This window comes from Phocoena phocoena, chromosome 1 (assembly GCF_963924675.1).
Source record: "Phocoena phocoena chromosome 1, mPhoPho1.1, whole genome shotgun sequence".
Classification (NCBI taxonomy): Eukaryota; Metazoa; Chordata; class Mammalia; order Artiodactyla; family Phocoenidae; genus Phocoena; species Phocoena phocoena.
In genome coordinates, this window is record NC_089219.1 from 82,730,518 (window position 1) to 82,745,575 (window position 15,058).

Below are 15,058 nucleotides of genomic sequence, written 5' to 3' on the forward strand. Positions count from 1 at the left end.
TCCTCCAAATTCCTTGACAAGGAGACAAAAATGAACTTGGCTGAATGGTTAGAAAGCTATTCTGAACGCTCCAAAAGGGCAGTAAAATTAGAAGAAGTCTCTCCTCTTCATATTCACTGTCTTATTTTTCTACAAAGGGCTCTTTCTCCCTGTAACAGGATCTCCTATGAAAATTTCCTGTTGTAGCTTTTTCAATGGCACCAAATAAGTCAGTCCCTTAGGAGAGGGAGCTCTGCTGTCAGGGTGGGAAGAATTCCTTGAGAGCTTTCTGATTCCTATTTCCCATGAATAAATGAGGTCCTTAGTCATGCTGGGGCCGACAGGATTTTTCCAAGGCAGACAAGCCCCCAGATCAGTGACAGCGTATACTAAATGGAAGTCTTAGTTGTTGTCACAGGTGGGCAACAGAACAGAGGCTTCGTCTTGATTTAGTCAAAAGAGGTTCTTTGAATATTTTCATCAAAATAAATAGTGTATTGACATATTACCTTTGGTATTGATGTCTTGTAACAAAGGTTAAGAATGGGAGCATTCTTTAAATTAAAAAAGAAAAAAGACAGTTCTGAATACGGAAAAGTTTTGGAACGTGACTGCAATTTGAAAGGAGATATTTGGTGGTTTTTGTACTTATATACGTTACTGACATAATGGAACAGCAGGGTAAGTGGAGAGAGGGGCTCAGCCTTCATTACAAACAAGGGGCGGGGGAGAGAGAGAGAGAGAGGGAGAGAGAGAAAGAGAGAGGGAGAGAGAGAAAAGAAAAATAGTATTGAGCTACCTTGGTATAAAATTTCAGCCCAAGGAAACTGAAAGTCTCTTGAAAAACAGAGCTTCATCCTAAAGCACAGACAAGGAGCTCCCTTCTGTGTGTCCCGATCCTGCTTCCAGAGGAGACACACCACTAGGGGCTTATGAAGATCCATACGTCAAAGTCAGCACCTCTGTTTTTACAGCCAGCGGGCTGCAAACTTTTCTAGTGCTTTCAAGGCCCCCCCGCAAAGAATTTTAGATGTACCTTATCTCACACCTACCTTTACTCCAAGGAAAGACTTGCGGTGATAGAAGCAGCACAGAGCAGCCGAGAGGGCGTGGAAAGCATTGCATTCCTTAGGCATCTTTCAGTCTTCAGTCCCTGGACCACACACTTTCTTTAGGGTTAAAGGAGAGGGGGCTTGAGGCGTGAGAGCTCCAGTCCCGCTGCAGCAGCTGTGCTGCTCCAGCCCGCGGGCCGCAGGGCAGTGAGAGGCTCCTTCTCCCCGGCCGGGCTGGGACTTTCCCTCTCCGCTGAAGCCAATACGATCCACTCGCTCAATTCTGGCAGGCGGGTGTCCAGCCTGCCATGCACACAGTGCCAGAAATCCTCATGTGACCAGACTCACTTTCTGATGAAATTCTAACCTCTTTTAGAAGAGGCTTTGGGCTTTAGCTGTCCCCTCAGTTTAGAGACCCAGCAGAAATCATTATCCCCCCAGGCAACTTTTCCTCCCCAGGGCTGAAGTCACCAGGCAATCTGCTCCTAGAGGCTCTGTCTGTTTGCTTGTCGCCCCAGCACCTAGGAGTTCAAGAAGCACACATCACACCACCTTGTGATGAGACAGAGGCTCCTTTGAGAAAAGGACCCAAAGGCGAACTGGGTGTGCCTTTCCCCTAGGAGCAATCCTAGAAGTCCCGAGAAACCTGGGCAGGATCCCCATCCCACTCTCTCAGCCACCCCCAGAACTGTTTATTTTTAATTAGGATGCTCCTGGCAGCCAGTTTGCAGCTGATAACGTTGGCATAGACATCACTATTGGCAAAGCACTGTTGCCCTTAGGTGTTTAATTAGCAAGTCTGTCAGCTAACACCCTGAGCGGCCTGTGCCCTCCCCACCTGGCTGTGCAGCCTGTTGGGAGGATGGCGGACAGGCTACGTACCCTCTTTTGACCCAACTGTTTGTTCCACTCTCCTCCTTCACTTTAAACGTTTCACTGTAATTGCCCATCCTGCCTAACCCAGATCCAGTGCGCGAACCTCACGTCCAATGCCACCAAGCGCCACCAAGCGATTCTCCAGCACTAAGAGGCCTTTACCCCTACCAAGAGCCTCCCGACACCTTAGGGAAAAGGAATTGCTTTTCTTCTTTCAATCCAGTCAGGGTGGATTCTCAACAATTCTGTTTTTTTTTTTTTTTTAATTTTTAATCAAACCCAGGTTTCTGCCTGTAGCGCTTCCTCTCCTACTGTTCCAAATATTAACTTTCTGTGGCTTCGGCCACTCAAAAATGGAATGTGTCCTGAAGCTTTCTAAAACTTCACACAGGCAGAAACTTGTAATGAGGAAGAAACAGAACCTATTCAGTCCAGAAAGGAACAACACCAGATGAGGCATGAGGGAGGTATGAGAAATATCCAACAGGATTAGTGTCAAATCCTCAGGAGGCCTCGGCCTTTTGACTAGGTCAAGTCAGCCTGTAAAAATAGAGAACTGTTTGTTCAATGCCTGGTGTGTGGCTTCTGTGCTTAAATTACGGCTCTGGAGAGCGGTAGATCTCACACTCACCTCAAGGGGCAGAGGCTCAGCCTAATAAACCCCTCTAACGTGGGGATGGAGCTACAGAGGGCCTGTCATCACAGGAACAATCAGGGAGGCTGACTTCCTTTCTGCTTCCTCAACTGGCTCCCCACCCCCCATGATTCTGGGGCCCAGATGTGCAGCCCTGGGTCCTGGGAAGTCCACCTGAGACCTTGGAAGCAAGCACCAAGGGTGGTAGAATTCACGGGGTTTTTGAGCTGGAGGGGCCCTTGGAGATGGTCCAGTTTGTGGGTCAATACTGTCCCCCAAGGTCCATGAACTGGACCCATGAGGAAGCATTTTCTCTGTTTGCCCTCATTTCCATTAGATGGGGTTCAAAGAGTAAGTCCACGTGAGCAGCCAGGGCCCACGGCCCCAGGAGTTTTATGGGGATGACTCATCAATCAGGCCAATAGCCACCAGGTAAGGGGCCCAGTTCGCACCTGCTGTTCCCCTTTGACAGGAAGTGACAAGCTCTGTCAGAATAAGAAACTCCCGGGACTTCCCTGGTGGCGCAGTGGTTAAGAATCCGCCTGCCAATGCAGGGGACACGGGTTCGAGCCCTGGTCCAGGAAGATCCCACATGCTATGGAGCAGCTAAGCCCCTGCGCCACAACAACTGAGCCTGTGCTCTAGAGCCTGAGAGCTACAACTACTGAGCCCGCGTGCCACAACTACTGAAGCCCACGTGCCTAGAGCCTGTGCTCCGCAACAAGAGAAGCCACCGCAATGAGAAGCCCGCGCATGACAGCAAAGAGTAGCCCCCAACCGCCGCAACTGGAGAGAAAAGCCCCTGCGCAGCAGCGAAGACCCAACGCAGCCAATAAATAAGTAAATAAGAAGAAACTCCCCAAGAGGCTAGCACCCCCAGCTCAGAAAAAGGGAGGGAAGCAGCTCCTTAAATCCTGCACAGAAATTCAGTAAGATTAGTCAGCCAAAGCCTCTGAATTCTGATACCCTACCCACAGAAAGACTGAATGAAGTGCATTCTTGGAAGAAAACATACTTAAAAAAACTCAGACATGTAAATTACATAGAATTACATAGTCAAGTGCTCCAGGGCCAGGTAAAAGCAAAGCAAAAGACAGGTCACTGCAGAATCACAGCTCTTGTCACCTGAGACTTTCCCTGTTGACTCTAAAAAATGTCTCCATAACGCACGAAGAATTGGTTCTGTCAGGATTAAACAGTGAGCTAATCTTATTAGGTAACTGTTTCCTAAGCACTTTTTATTTTTTTGTTCCACACAAAAAATAATTTCTAAAGCAGCACTCAAAGGTTTTAATCAATTTTCCCCTGAAATGGCCAAGGAGAGAGACTAAAATAACATGTTGTTATTGCCACTAAAGATGACAGTTGCATGAATTCGTAAAGTGCCCTTCACTGACTTATGTTTTCTGATGTCTCCCATCCACACCGATCCACTCCCCCCAGTTGTCCCCACAGTGATGATTCTATTCTAGTTACAAAGAAACAGAGGACCAGAATGGCGTGTCATGCAGCAGAGGACAGACAAAGGACCAGGAACTCCAGCCTGTGCTTTTGCCAGAACCTGGTATCTGATCACCAAATATGAGATTTTTTAATGTCATATAATTAAACCGGTTACTGACACAGCCCCATGAAAAAGAGTTGTGACCTGGGGTAGGTGGCCATTGTCTGATGATTTGGTACATGTGATCTAGGACCAGTCAAAGTTTGTATTCAGGGCTTTCTAAACACTATGCTCTTCTGGGGACAGCGGTCAGCATCTCTAATGCAACCCCAGGGACTGATGGAGGCGGGGTGGCCCGGAGCAAGCAGCACAGAGCTCTGGGAAAGCGCTGTGCTCTCCAGCGCCCCCTCTGGCCTCCTGGGAGGCTCACTCCTCTGAACCAAGAAATACACCTGTGAGAAAAGCCAAGGCTGCGCAGCCAGGTGAACCCTTGAAGAAAATCCTCATGACCTCCCGTCAAATGTTGCCCACCCTGTCTGGGAATAGGGTTAAAGCAGACCAGAGGAAGGCCCCTGCACAAGCATTGCCATCAGTGCCATTTTTGCCTTGGGCAGCCTTAATATTAACCTGCCCTATTTAGTAACCATGGAAACAGGGGGTGCCTGCCAGTCATATTCCACAGACAAGTGCTTCTTGTCAGCAGCAGCCCTTGGGCTGGGAGGGGCTGAGAGGCGCACCGAGTCCCTTTCCCAAAGTGCCACAGTCCGCACTAGAAGCTCAGCCTCCCCGTGAGGTAGACCCTCTCTCCAACACAGCATGGGGTGGGGACGAGGTCTCTGAGGAGGAAGATGTGCCTACCAGGTACCTGCTTTTCCCTGTTTCAGGGAAACCGAGAAAATAAAGCTGCCCACACCTCCACTCCCCTTCCCAGGGCCAGCCCGGAATCAAGGCATCAAGCCTTAAACAACACCAAGGTGCTCTCGGTCACTGTCAAGCAGCCCTGCAGACAGTGACACTGCCCGAGGTGGGCGGCAGGCTTTGATCGTAGGGCACTGATCCAAGGCCACAAGGCCCAGCTGGTCTCTGCCCACAGGGGACACACTCGGAACATTAGTCAAGAGATCAGCACAAGTCTACATGGTCAAAACAGCTCCACCTTTGGGGCAACTGCTGGGACTCCTCACCTCCCTAGAAAGATCCATCCTTCCTGGCTTTTTGCCTCCACTAAACCCCAGTGATCTGGCGCTCAGTGAACAAAGACAGCGTTAAGGAGTTAGGGAGTAAGACATTCCCCCTGGTGCCCTAGAAGCAGGAAGATTAACCCAGACTGGCCCAATCCTAAGGATCCGAGGCCGCCTTCCGCAGGCCCTGCTCCCTGAAGAGTGTCCCGCCTGGGGGGCCCTGGGCTGCAAAGGGGTGCGTTTATCAGCAGCCCTGCTTCCCTGCCACCAGCTTGTCTGCGTGATTCTGATCACAGTAACCAGGAGGTGAGGTTTTAGGGGAGGAGGTCGGGCATCTGAGCACCTGCCCTCCCATAAAAGCCACAGGGCTCGAGAAGGGCTGGGAAACCGCTGAGGGAGGAGGACGCCGTCAGGAAACAGGTCACCTCTTCCTCACGCGAGACTCAGCAGCTTCACAAGCCGCCAAAGACAATTCAACACATTTTCCTATATGCAAACACAATTTATTTCCTGCTCCAAAAGGGGATGCAAACTGGACGCGGCGGGAGGAGGGCAGGAAGTGCCGGCTGAGCTCTTAGGGCCGGGTTGTGTGTCGCTGGAGAACACAGAGGGTGCATTTACGAGCCTTTGCTGTACGCCCCTCCTCTCGCTCTGACGGTTCCCCCAGATTCCTCAAGGGGATGAAAGAGTCTGGCTGTTAAGTGGTCTCTATCCGGAAGCAGTATTGATCTGCTTAGTACATAAAGAGAGACCAAGGACAGTATTCACAAACAGATTGCTCCCTACCGAGCCTTCCATCCCCTCCACAGATTTGTTTCTCTAACCGGCTATTAAAATTGTATAACTGATAACATGAAGCAAAATTAGGTGAGCATCCAGCCCTGACTGCTTTCTCGCGCTGCCGCGTACAATCCCGTCCCATACATCCCTCCACCACCACCGCCACCTATTGCCTGATATCACCCCAGAAATCCTATACTATGCAAGCTCAATTTTCTATTTTTAGCATTACGGCCAAATTAAAAGAACATGCACAGGGCGTAATTCCAGCCTCTCAAACAGCAGACTCAGACTTTCTGGCGGCCTCAGCCTGCTTTGAGAGTCTGTGAAAACCACGGACCCTCCTCTCAGAACAAAAGGCACATATTGCAAAGTTTTACATATAATTTCAGGGGATTCCTTGTCTCCGGAAGCCCAGTCTTACACCCGTGGGAGTCGTACTCATCCAAGATGATCCGCCACCCACCTCCCAAGCTTCCTTCCATTCTACACCCGCTGTACAGGCGACACACCCAGAGCACTCATTTGTTCTCCTGTCACTGTAGCGCCTAGGCTTTCTTTGCTGTACGCTTTTCTTTTTCCCCTTCCAGCAACTAATAGTGACAGCAAAAGCCCCTCAGAGGCCCCTCCCATGCAGAGCGCCGCAGAGATGGCCTGAGGGGCATCCACGAAACCAGAATGTGCAAAGGCTCACCAACCAGATCCAGCCGCGTGGGCTCCCATCTCGGCTGCCACGGGCTCGCCCCTCTCACAAGCACTTCTGCAAAATGACATCTGCCAAAACTGAGCTGTGAGACACATATCTGCACGTTTCAAGTGCTGCTGGGAGGCGGCAGGGTAGAGGGAGAGCCAGGGTGGGTTCAAGTCTTCATTGTACCACTAGCAAGCTGGGTGACCTTGGGAAATTTCTTAACCTCTCTGGGCCCCAGTTTCCTCCTCCAACTTACTGGGTTTTTGTGAGGATCAACAGAGGTAACACATAAAGAGCCTGGCAACACAGAGTCTAGGCACTCAGCAAACGTGAGCCTCCCTTCCCCTCCAAAGGAAGGGACCACAAAACCTGTTTCTCCGGTCCATTCCTCCTACAGGGCACATGCCCAGCTGCACCCTAAATTTCACCCAAAGGGCAGGCTATGGGACCCAAGTCCTGCAAGGAGAGTGTGGACAGCACCACCCTGAGCCACTGACCGACCCCAGCTGGTACTGAGGTGACTCCTGAGCCCTGAAAGCCAGGGAACAATGAGGAGGAGTTTAAGAGGTTTTTTAGCCTTAAAATATTTTTTAGCCTTCAGATTTTAAGACTGTGTATTAAAATTGGTTTGAATCACACTTGCTCAGATACCTAAGATGATTTTCTACTGCAGACTCTCTGTCATCTGGGGAGTTAACAGTCCATAGCATCTGCCCACTTGGCCCTCACCCAAGGGGACTCCTGGGTCCACCTGCAACTACCAAGCTCTCCATGTCCCACCACTGTCCCAGCTAGTCTGACTAGGGATCCCATGGCCCCTCCTTTCCCATTGTCCCCACATCAAGTGACTGCAGAGCTGGGCTTCAGCCTATGTCCCACTTGGATGCCCTGCCTGATGCTCCTCCAACCTTTCCCCTACCCCCTGCCTGGCTCTCCAGGTCCTTGCCCTGGGACTGGATCTTCCACGTGTGTCTAGAGTCCCCAGAAGGGCTACCTCTCATGTGCCTGACTCCTTCATACTTCACCAGTCCATATTACTGGGTACTCTGATGCCAACCATTTATACAATTAGAACTGTGCCTGGGATAGCCCTTGGACGTGCCTGCCTCGCCCAGCTACCTTCTCTGTGTCATCTCTGATTCTGCTTTCTGCCTGCACCTCCTGCTCTCCAGCCCCTAACGGCAGGGATCGCCAGAGTTACAGTGCACTCTTCCAAGGCCACCACACACCCACCTCCCACCCAGAAAGGGTACCAAAGTTCTGAGTGGATGAAGCAGACTGTGAGGGATGCCTGAGAAGGCAGGAACCCTCGGACAGAGGGCAGGGTAGGCACCAGGTAAGAGGTGGAGCCAGGACTACCTCGACTCATTCCAGCCTTGAAAGCTGTGGCCAAGTGAAAGAGAAAATGATCTTAATGAATCCCTTCTTCTCTGTTTTCGAGCAAATTCCAGCCACCTGAATACAATACTTCAGTGGGAAAATATCATTTTTTCATGGTCATAAACTGATAATGGGTGTCGTCTGAGGGACATACCAGATAATTATGCATCCTGCCCAAAGAGCTATGCGAACCAGTCAGTCTAGGCCAGGAATTCTTAACCTCTGGTGGGATGGAGCTTCCATGAACCACTGGAAATTGTATACAAACTGCTGTATGAGTACTGTTCATTGAGGTGAAGGGTCCGTGGCTTTTACCCAAGAGTCATGTGACATAACAATCCCCACTGATCCAGAAGGACTTTCAGTGGCTCCTAAAGATGTAGCTCCTGAGGGTCTTAACTTGATCTTTTTTCTAGTGGAGAGGGAAGGGCAGAGGATACCCTGGTCATCACAGACATGGGCAAAGACAGATAGCCCCCCTTCCCTTAGTCACCTTGGACACAGTCAAGTCTTGGCAGGGCTGGGGCTGGTAAGAGGAGGAGACAGAGAGCTTTGAGGCAAGCAGTGCCACTTTCCTTCCTGCTGTTGGAGTAGCTTTAAACACCTGCGAGAGGAGAACCCTTTCCCCCAGCTGGCGGAAGAGCCTGTCTGCATGCAATGCTTAGTAAACGCTTAGTGAGACCCTCAGCATCCCCTCCCCAACCAGAGACTCCAGGGATGCGGTCCCTCCCATTAGACTGCAGCAGTCACAGACATCGTTCCAGCTCTCAGCCGGGCTCCTCAAAGGAGCCTTCACCACCCCATGTGCAAGGTCCCCAAGAGCCAGCATTTATACAGAGGACTTTTACCATAGTGTCTATTTAATACTCGTGCTAGGAGACACGTATTATTATCTCTATTTCACATATGAGATCAAAACAGTTCTTAGAGTTAATAATTAAAACGACTATGAATCAGAGTGGCTGGCTCTATCGCATGTGATCATGGAAGCATGGATACCACCTGGTTGCCTAGAGTACCTTATCTTGTGCAAATCCAGCAGGCAGAATTATAGCTGCTGCAAAAACCCTCTCCCTCCGACCGAGTGACAGATATTTTTGGCAACATAGACAGCTGGTCTCTGAAATATCCCTGGTCAGAAGTTCTCAACATTACTGATGGGAAAGGGCAGGACATGTACAGATGGATACTGAGGCCAGAATCTGAGAAAAGCCAGGAGGCAGCAAAGCCCCATCACACAGCTGATAAATGGAGGGCTAAGGGACAGACCATCTTTGTCGTATATGAAGATATCAGCTGGGCCCATTTCTCTACAGGAAAAGGCCGAATCAGAGGGTGAGCTGCATGGGAAGGACTGTACTGATTACCAGCTCCTTTCTTCACTTCCTAAGGCAGTCAACTGCTAAGCCCAATGCCACCTCAGAAGTGACATACAGGCAGTCAGCATTCATGCGGGTAATAGGTTCCTTCTGTCAGTGGCTCAAAGGACAGTACAATCCCTGGCCTTCCATGTACACCCAGAGGAGTGGGAAGGCAGGGGAAGGAAGGGAGAGTTACCAGGGAGAGCAGCAAGAACTCATCTGGATCATTCTTGAGGATCAACACACTGCCTCAGGGTTAGGCCACTTGTGACAACAGATGCAGGAATTTTTCCAAAGTCAAACTAGAAATCAAGGGGAATTCACAGCCCCTCTGCACCACCTCCTCACCTCCCACCTATAATTTCTCTGTAACAGTAGGGGAATCTGGGAATCTGCCTCCCAATTAAACTGGGAGGCAATGGATATCCAGCATATAAATAAACCAGGAGGGAGATAAGCTAGAGAAAGGTGAGTATATGACTTGAAAAGATCAAAACAAAAATATCTCTGTAAAACCTAGCATGCATATGCCAACATGTACCAGCATTTTATATATGCACCCTGAGTAGACAGAGACAATTAGAAACATAGCCTAATAGATTCGCATCCTAAAAATTCAGGGAGAAAAATGATGTAAATAGCAGACAGTGGTTATTACATTTAAAACCTTTACCCCAGGGCATGTGTATTCATGCTTGTAATGGTTGTGTAATCCAATCAGAATACTGAACACCTAATGGTCCAGGAGTGGCCATGTGACCTAAGTTAGACCAATCAGAGTCCTTCCTTGGGATTTTTCAAACCAGAGCAGAGGTAGAGGTCGCCTTTTCCCTTTGGACCATAAGCTTTAAGATTATAAGCTTAGAATAGCCAACAGCCATGTGCCCCCAACTACATGGAGAAGTTGATCTGAGAGAATGCAGTCAACATGCTGAGAGAAGCAGATGCAAAGGGCTGAGAGTCCAGACGTGTTTTCCTTCCTGAGAACAGTCATCGACCCAGGCCACTCCGCCCCTGCCCTTCCCAGTGATAAATTTCCTAGCTCACATCATCAGTTTGAGAGTTTACAGGTTCACCTTATCATTGTGAGATTAGGTAAACACTTGAGAGTGAAATATAACACACTGTGTTGGGCTCTGCTAGAGTTCACCTGTATAAGACACGATCCCTAAATCTGGAAATGCTAAAAAGGAGCCAACATAAACTGATGCTACACGAAAACACGTATGATACATGCCCATTAATAACAGGGTGATACACTCATGTTGCAGGGATGGGTGGATATTAATAGTGTTTCAGAGCCTACTCCAAGGACACTCCATTATAGAACTGGGTTGTCTTGAGTTCTCAAGGATAAAGCAGACATGAATTTGCCTGTAGGAAAAGGGAGAGGGATTCACAGAGTTAGAATGTTCTGTGCCACTGAGTATAGGTGCAAGTTTTGCTCCCACAACCAGCATCCCGCCTAGGCTACAGGAAACTACTAATAAATGGCTCTCTCAATCCTGCTTATACAGGCAACAGCAGCATCTTATCTTCCTGGAGAACATTTCCAAAGGCTATTCTGTTTTGTAGAAAGCCAGAGGACCTGATTCAGAGGCAAAGGCTCAGACATTCCCTTACAAAGGAGAACGTTACCAGGTAAGATGGATTACCTGGGAGGGCAACTCTCATGACTCCTAGATCAAAAGAAAGGAAATTTGCATCACTTCCAAATTATATTTACATCTTCCCAAATTTGTTCCCTATGTAGTCCTTAGGTGGGCACGGCCTGGAAGGAGCCACGGATCCCTGGTTCTCAGCCTGTGTGGCCCTATGGGGCATCCTTCACCCATTGCTCTTGTTCTATTCATCCCAGTGAGGAGCCTCAGCCCCAAACCTGTCTTCCAGCATCCAGCTACTGAAGCACTAATTAGAATGATGTGTTCTTGTCTGGTGGCCTCAGGACCTCAGTCATCATCTTCACTCCAACGCCCAGTACAATGCCAGAACATTTGAAGATAGCACAGGGATTCTCAATCTCGATCCACAAACACCTTAGAAGATGCACAGTAAGTGTGTGCGCATATTTGTAGAGACAGGTTTCTTATTCACCATATTTGCAAAAAGATAGGGGACCACCCCCTAGACAGTTAAGAACCACAGAAGCATGAGACATGAATTGCCACATGGGGGTTGCTGTCCTCACTGGTGAACCCACCTTGCCGTCCCTGTGGCTGGATTAGGGCTGGTTCCCACTTCATCCCTTAGAAGCACTTTACTCTTTTAAACTGTGACCTACCCGGGTTCCCAAACGGGAAGAGGCTCCCAAGACACAGTGATTCCCAACTTCTACCACCTGCTCTGAGTGAGCAACCGTAGAATGCTCTGCAAACTGGGAGAGAAGAGGATACGGCACTGTTCTGCTTAGGTTCCTGCCAGTAAAGACCATGGGAAGACAGAGAGGAGGAGACTGGACCACGATGGACACAACTGGACCACACAGCTCCTTTCAAAAAGCACCCACCTGGGCCTCTGAAAAATAAGGATCCAGTAGGAGACTGGTGGCCACAGGAAACAGCCCATCAGCTTTATCATTTCTTCTGTACAAAAAGCTCTTTTGAGAGTGTGAATGGGGGCTTTATGTAGTAAGTTCTCATCTACGAGCTAATAAGTATGTGAAATAGCCTCTCAGACCAGGTTCTTACAGGCTGGACACTGAGGTTATTCAAGGAACAATTAGATGCCATCTGGAGAGAGCTGGAACTCGAAGGGCCAAGTGGCATGCTCTGGTTCCCAGGGTCTGACACATCCCTATCTTCACTGACAGAAAGGATGAATGGAGTCAGCTAGCTAATCCACGCTGGGAGCAGAGAACGGGCAAATACACAGCAATTAACAAACGCTTAAGGATCAGGGGAATGTTGAGTTCAGCCTGCCCCAAGGAAACATACCCCTCGACTGCATTCACACATCCAAGCTGAGCATCTTTGCCATAAACCAGGCATTGACCTCACCAAGCTCGGGGCTTTCATGGTTTTAACATAAAGCAATTAGAGCAGAACAGCAACTGCTGTGGCCCAGCTCTTTACAGTAGATAATGAGCAAGGACTTGATCGTGTGAAATAGAGTTAGTATTTACTGAGGCTTTACAATCCACTCAATTGTAAAGAACAGGCGGACAATTGTGAACCCTTATTTCTGGGATAGATCCTCAATTTTTTCTTATTTTTAAATGGAAATTGATGTCCCTTCTCTATTAATAATCAGTATTTTAAATGTAAATGCTATTGTTGAGCACGCTGGGTTTTTTCTTAGCTAGAGAAAAAATATGTATTTAGATAAACAGACAGTGATTATGTGTATTAGTGTTTCTGCAGCTTTATAACAGCTCTTTAGTAGCGGGAGACCCTCTAGGACGGCAGTGCTCAGTGTGGTCTGCAGGCCCACGGGAGCCTTTCAGGGAGTCTGTGAGGTTAACAGTATTTTCGTAATAATACTGAGGCCTTTTTTTGCCTTTTTCACTGGGTTGACATTTATGCTGATAGAGCAAAAGCAATGATGGGTAAAACTACTGGGACTGGAGCAGGAAGCAAGGGGGAGGCACCAAACTGGATAAGTAGTCACTGCATTTCTTGACCACCATGCTTTTTAAATTTATTTTTTACATATTAAAAATTAAAAATATGTATTTCTTTAAAAAACAGCCAGTTCCACTTAAGAAGTCCTTGATGAAGCAGTAAGAATTACAATAGTCTCCCCTTATCTGCAGGCAGTATGTCTCAAGAACCCCAGTGGATGCCTGAAACCACCGATAGTACCAAACCATATATATACTATGCTTTTTCCTATACATACAGACCTATGATGAAGTTTAATTTATAAATTAGGTACAGGAAGAGAATATCTGAATTGCCAACACCACTACTCTTGTGCTTTGGGGCCATTAATAAGTAAAATAAGGGTTACTTGAACAAGTACTGCAATACCTTGAGAGTCAATCTGATAAAAGATGGCTACCAAGTGACTAACGGATGGGATACATTGGACAAAGGGATGATTCATGGGTTAGGCAGGAAGAAGACTTCATCAGGCTACTCTGAATGGCACACAATTTAAAACTTACAAATTGTCCGAAAAAGAAAAAAACACTTATTAGAAAAGATACATGCACCCCAATGTTCATAGTCACGTGACTTACAATTGCCAAGATAGAAACAACCTAAGTGTCCATCAACGGATGGATGGATAAAGAAGATGCGCGTGCACACACACACACACACACACACACACACACACACAGGATACTACTCAGCCATAAAAAAGAATGACATCTTGCCACTTGCAGCAACATGGATGGACCTGGAGGGCATTATGCTAAGTGAAGTAAGTCAGACAGAGAAAGACAAACACTGTATGATATATGTGGAATCTAAAAACTACAACGAACTAGTGAATGTGACAGTAAAGTAGACTCACAGATATGGAGAACAAACTAGTGGTTACCAGTGGGGAGAGGGAAGAGGGGAGGGGCAATATAGGGGTAGGAGATTAAGAGGTACAAACCATTAGCTATAAAATGAGCTATAAGGATATATTGTACAACACAGGGAATATAGCCAATATTTTATAATAATTATTTATGGAGTATAACTTTTAAAATTTGTGAATCACTATATTGGACACCTGTAAGTTATATAATATTGTACATCAACTATACTTGAGTAAAAAAATATGGTACCACCACATAAAATAAAACTTATGAATTGTTCATATCTGGAATTTTCAGACCATGGTTGACCATGGGTGACTGAAGCTACAGATCAGGGGGACTACTGTATTCACTTTATTACATCCTGGCCCTTGAGTCCATGTCTCGAAATTTCTGTGTGGTGAGACAGGAAGCAGACATACAGCACTTCTCCTGCACACCCAACACAGTGGTTGTCTCGAGGGAAAGCAATTATGCCATTAAGTTGTAGGCTGCACTAGCTGCTTTTTCATGGAATGCCATTTTTACTTCAGAGAATGTCTGACAAACAACGGTTATGCAGACACGAGTATTTATTTGGCAGACATTTTCTACAAAATGAACAAAGTGAGCCTGTCACATCAAGGAAAACAACTGACAGTGTTTGTTGCCAATGCTAAAACTTGAGCTTTCAACTGAAAATGAGAATTTTGAGAAACGTGTATTTACCACCATGAGTGGTAAATACTTTAATGATTTTTTTCTTGAATGACGATAATAATGAATGTGAGTTTTGGGTATTGTATAGTGAAATATGTTAACATTTGGAAGATCTGCATATCTCAGCAAAGCAGTATTTTTCAAATGACCAATGCACGATGGTACAAAATCATGCATGGGTAAGATCCATTCACATTGCCAGATAGACCAATGGATTTTAAGGGAATAGAGTAAAAAAAAAAAAAAAAGTTCATTGATATGATTTCAGATTCCACACTGCAATTAATCTTTATGGAACTACAACTTTTCAAGTTTTAGTATAATAACAAAGAAGAATATCTCTAATGATCTGAAAAGGCTATTAAAATACTAGTCCTAGGGGATGAGGAGTGGGCAAAATGGGTGAAGGGGATCAAAAGGTACAAATTTCCAGTTATAAAGTGAATAAGTGCTGGGGATGTAATATACAGCATGGTGACTATAGTTAATAATACTATATTGCGGGCTTCC

At 47.1% G+C, this 15,058-nt stretch overlaps 1 protein-coding gene across 6 annotated transcripts in view; it reads right to left on the minus strand.

The window, feature by feature from the left end:
* Positions 1–15,058, minus strand: part of BCAR3 (BCAR3 adaptor protein, NSP family member) — a 117,346-nt gene that overhangs the window by 51,144 nt on the left and 51,144 nt on the right. For 2 of the 6 annotated variants that reach the window (XM_065872180.1, XM_065872173.1), the window contains exon 1: positions 1,032–1,115. The exons of the other annotated variants lie outside the window; for them this stretch is intronic. In XM_065872180.1, coding sequence (XP_065728252.1) covers positions 1,032–1,115 — 84 coding nt within the window. Of the gene's footprint in view, positions 1–1,031; positions 1,116–15,058 lie in introns of those variants that run through there. 6 annotated transcript variants of the gene reach the window in all.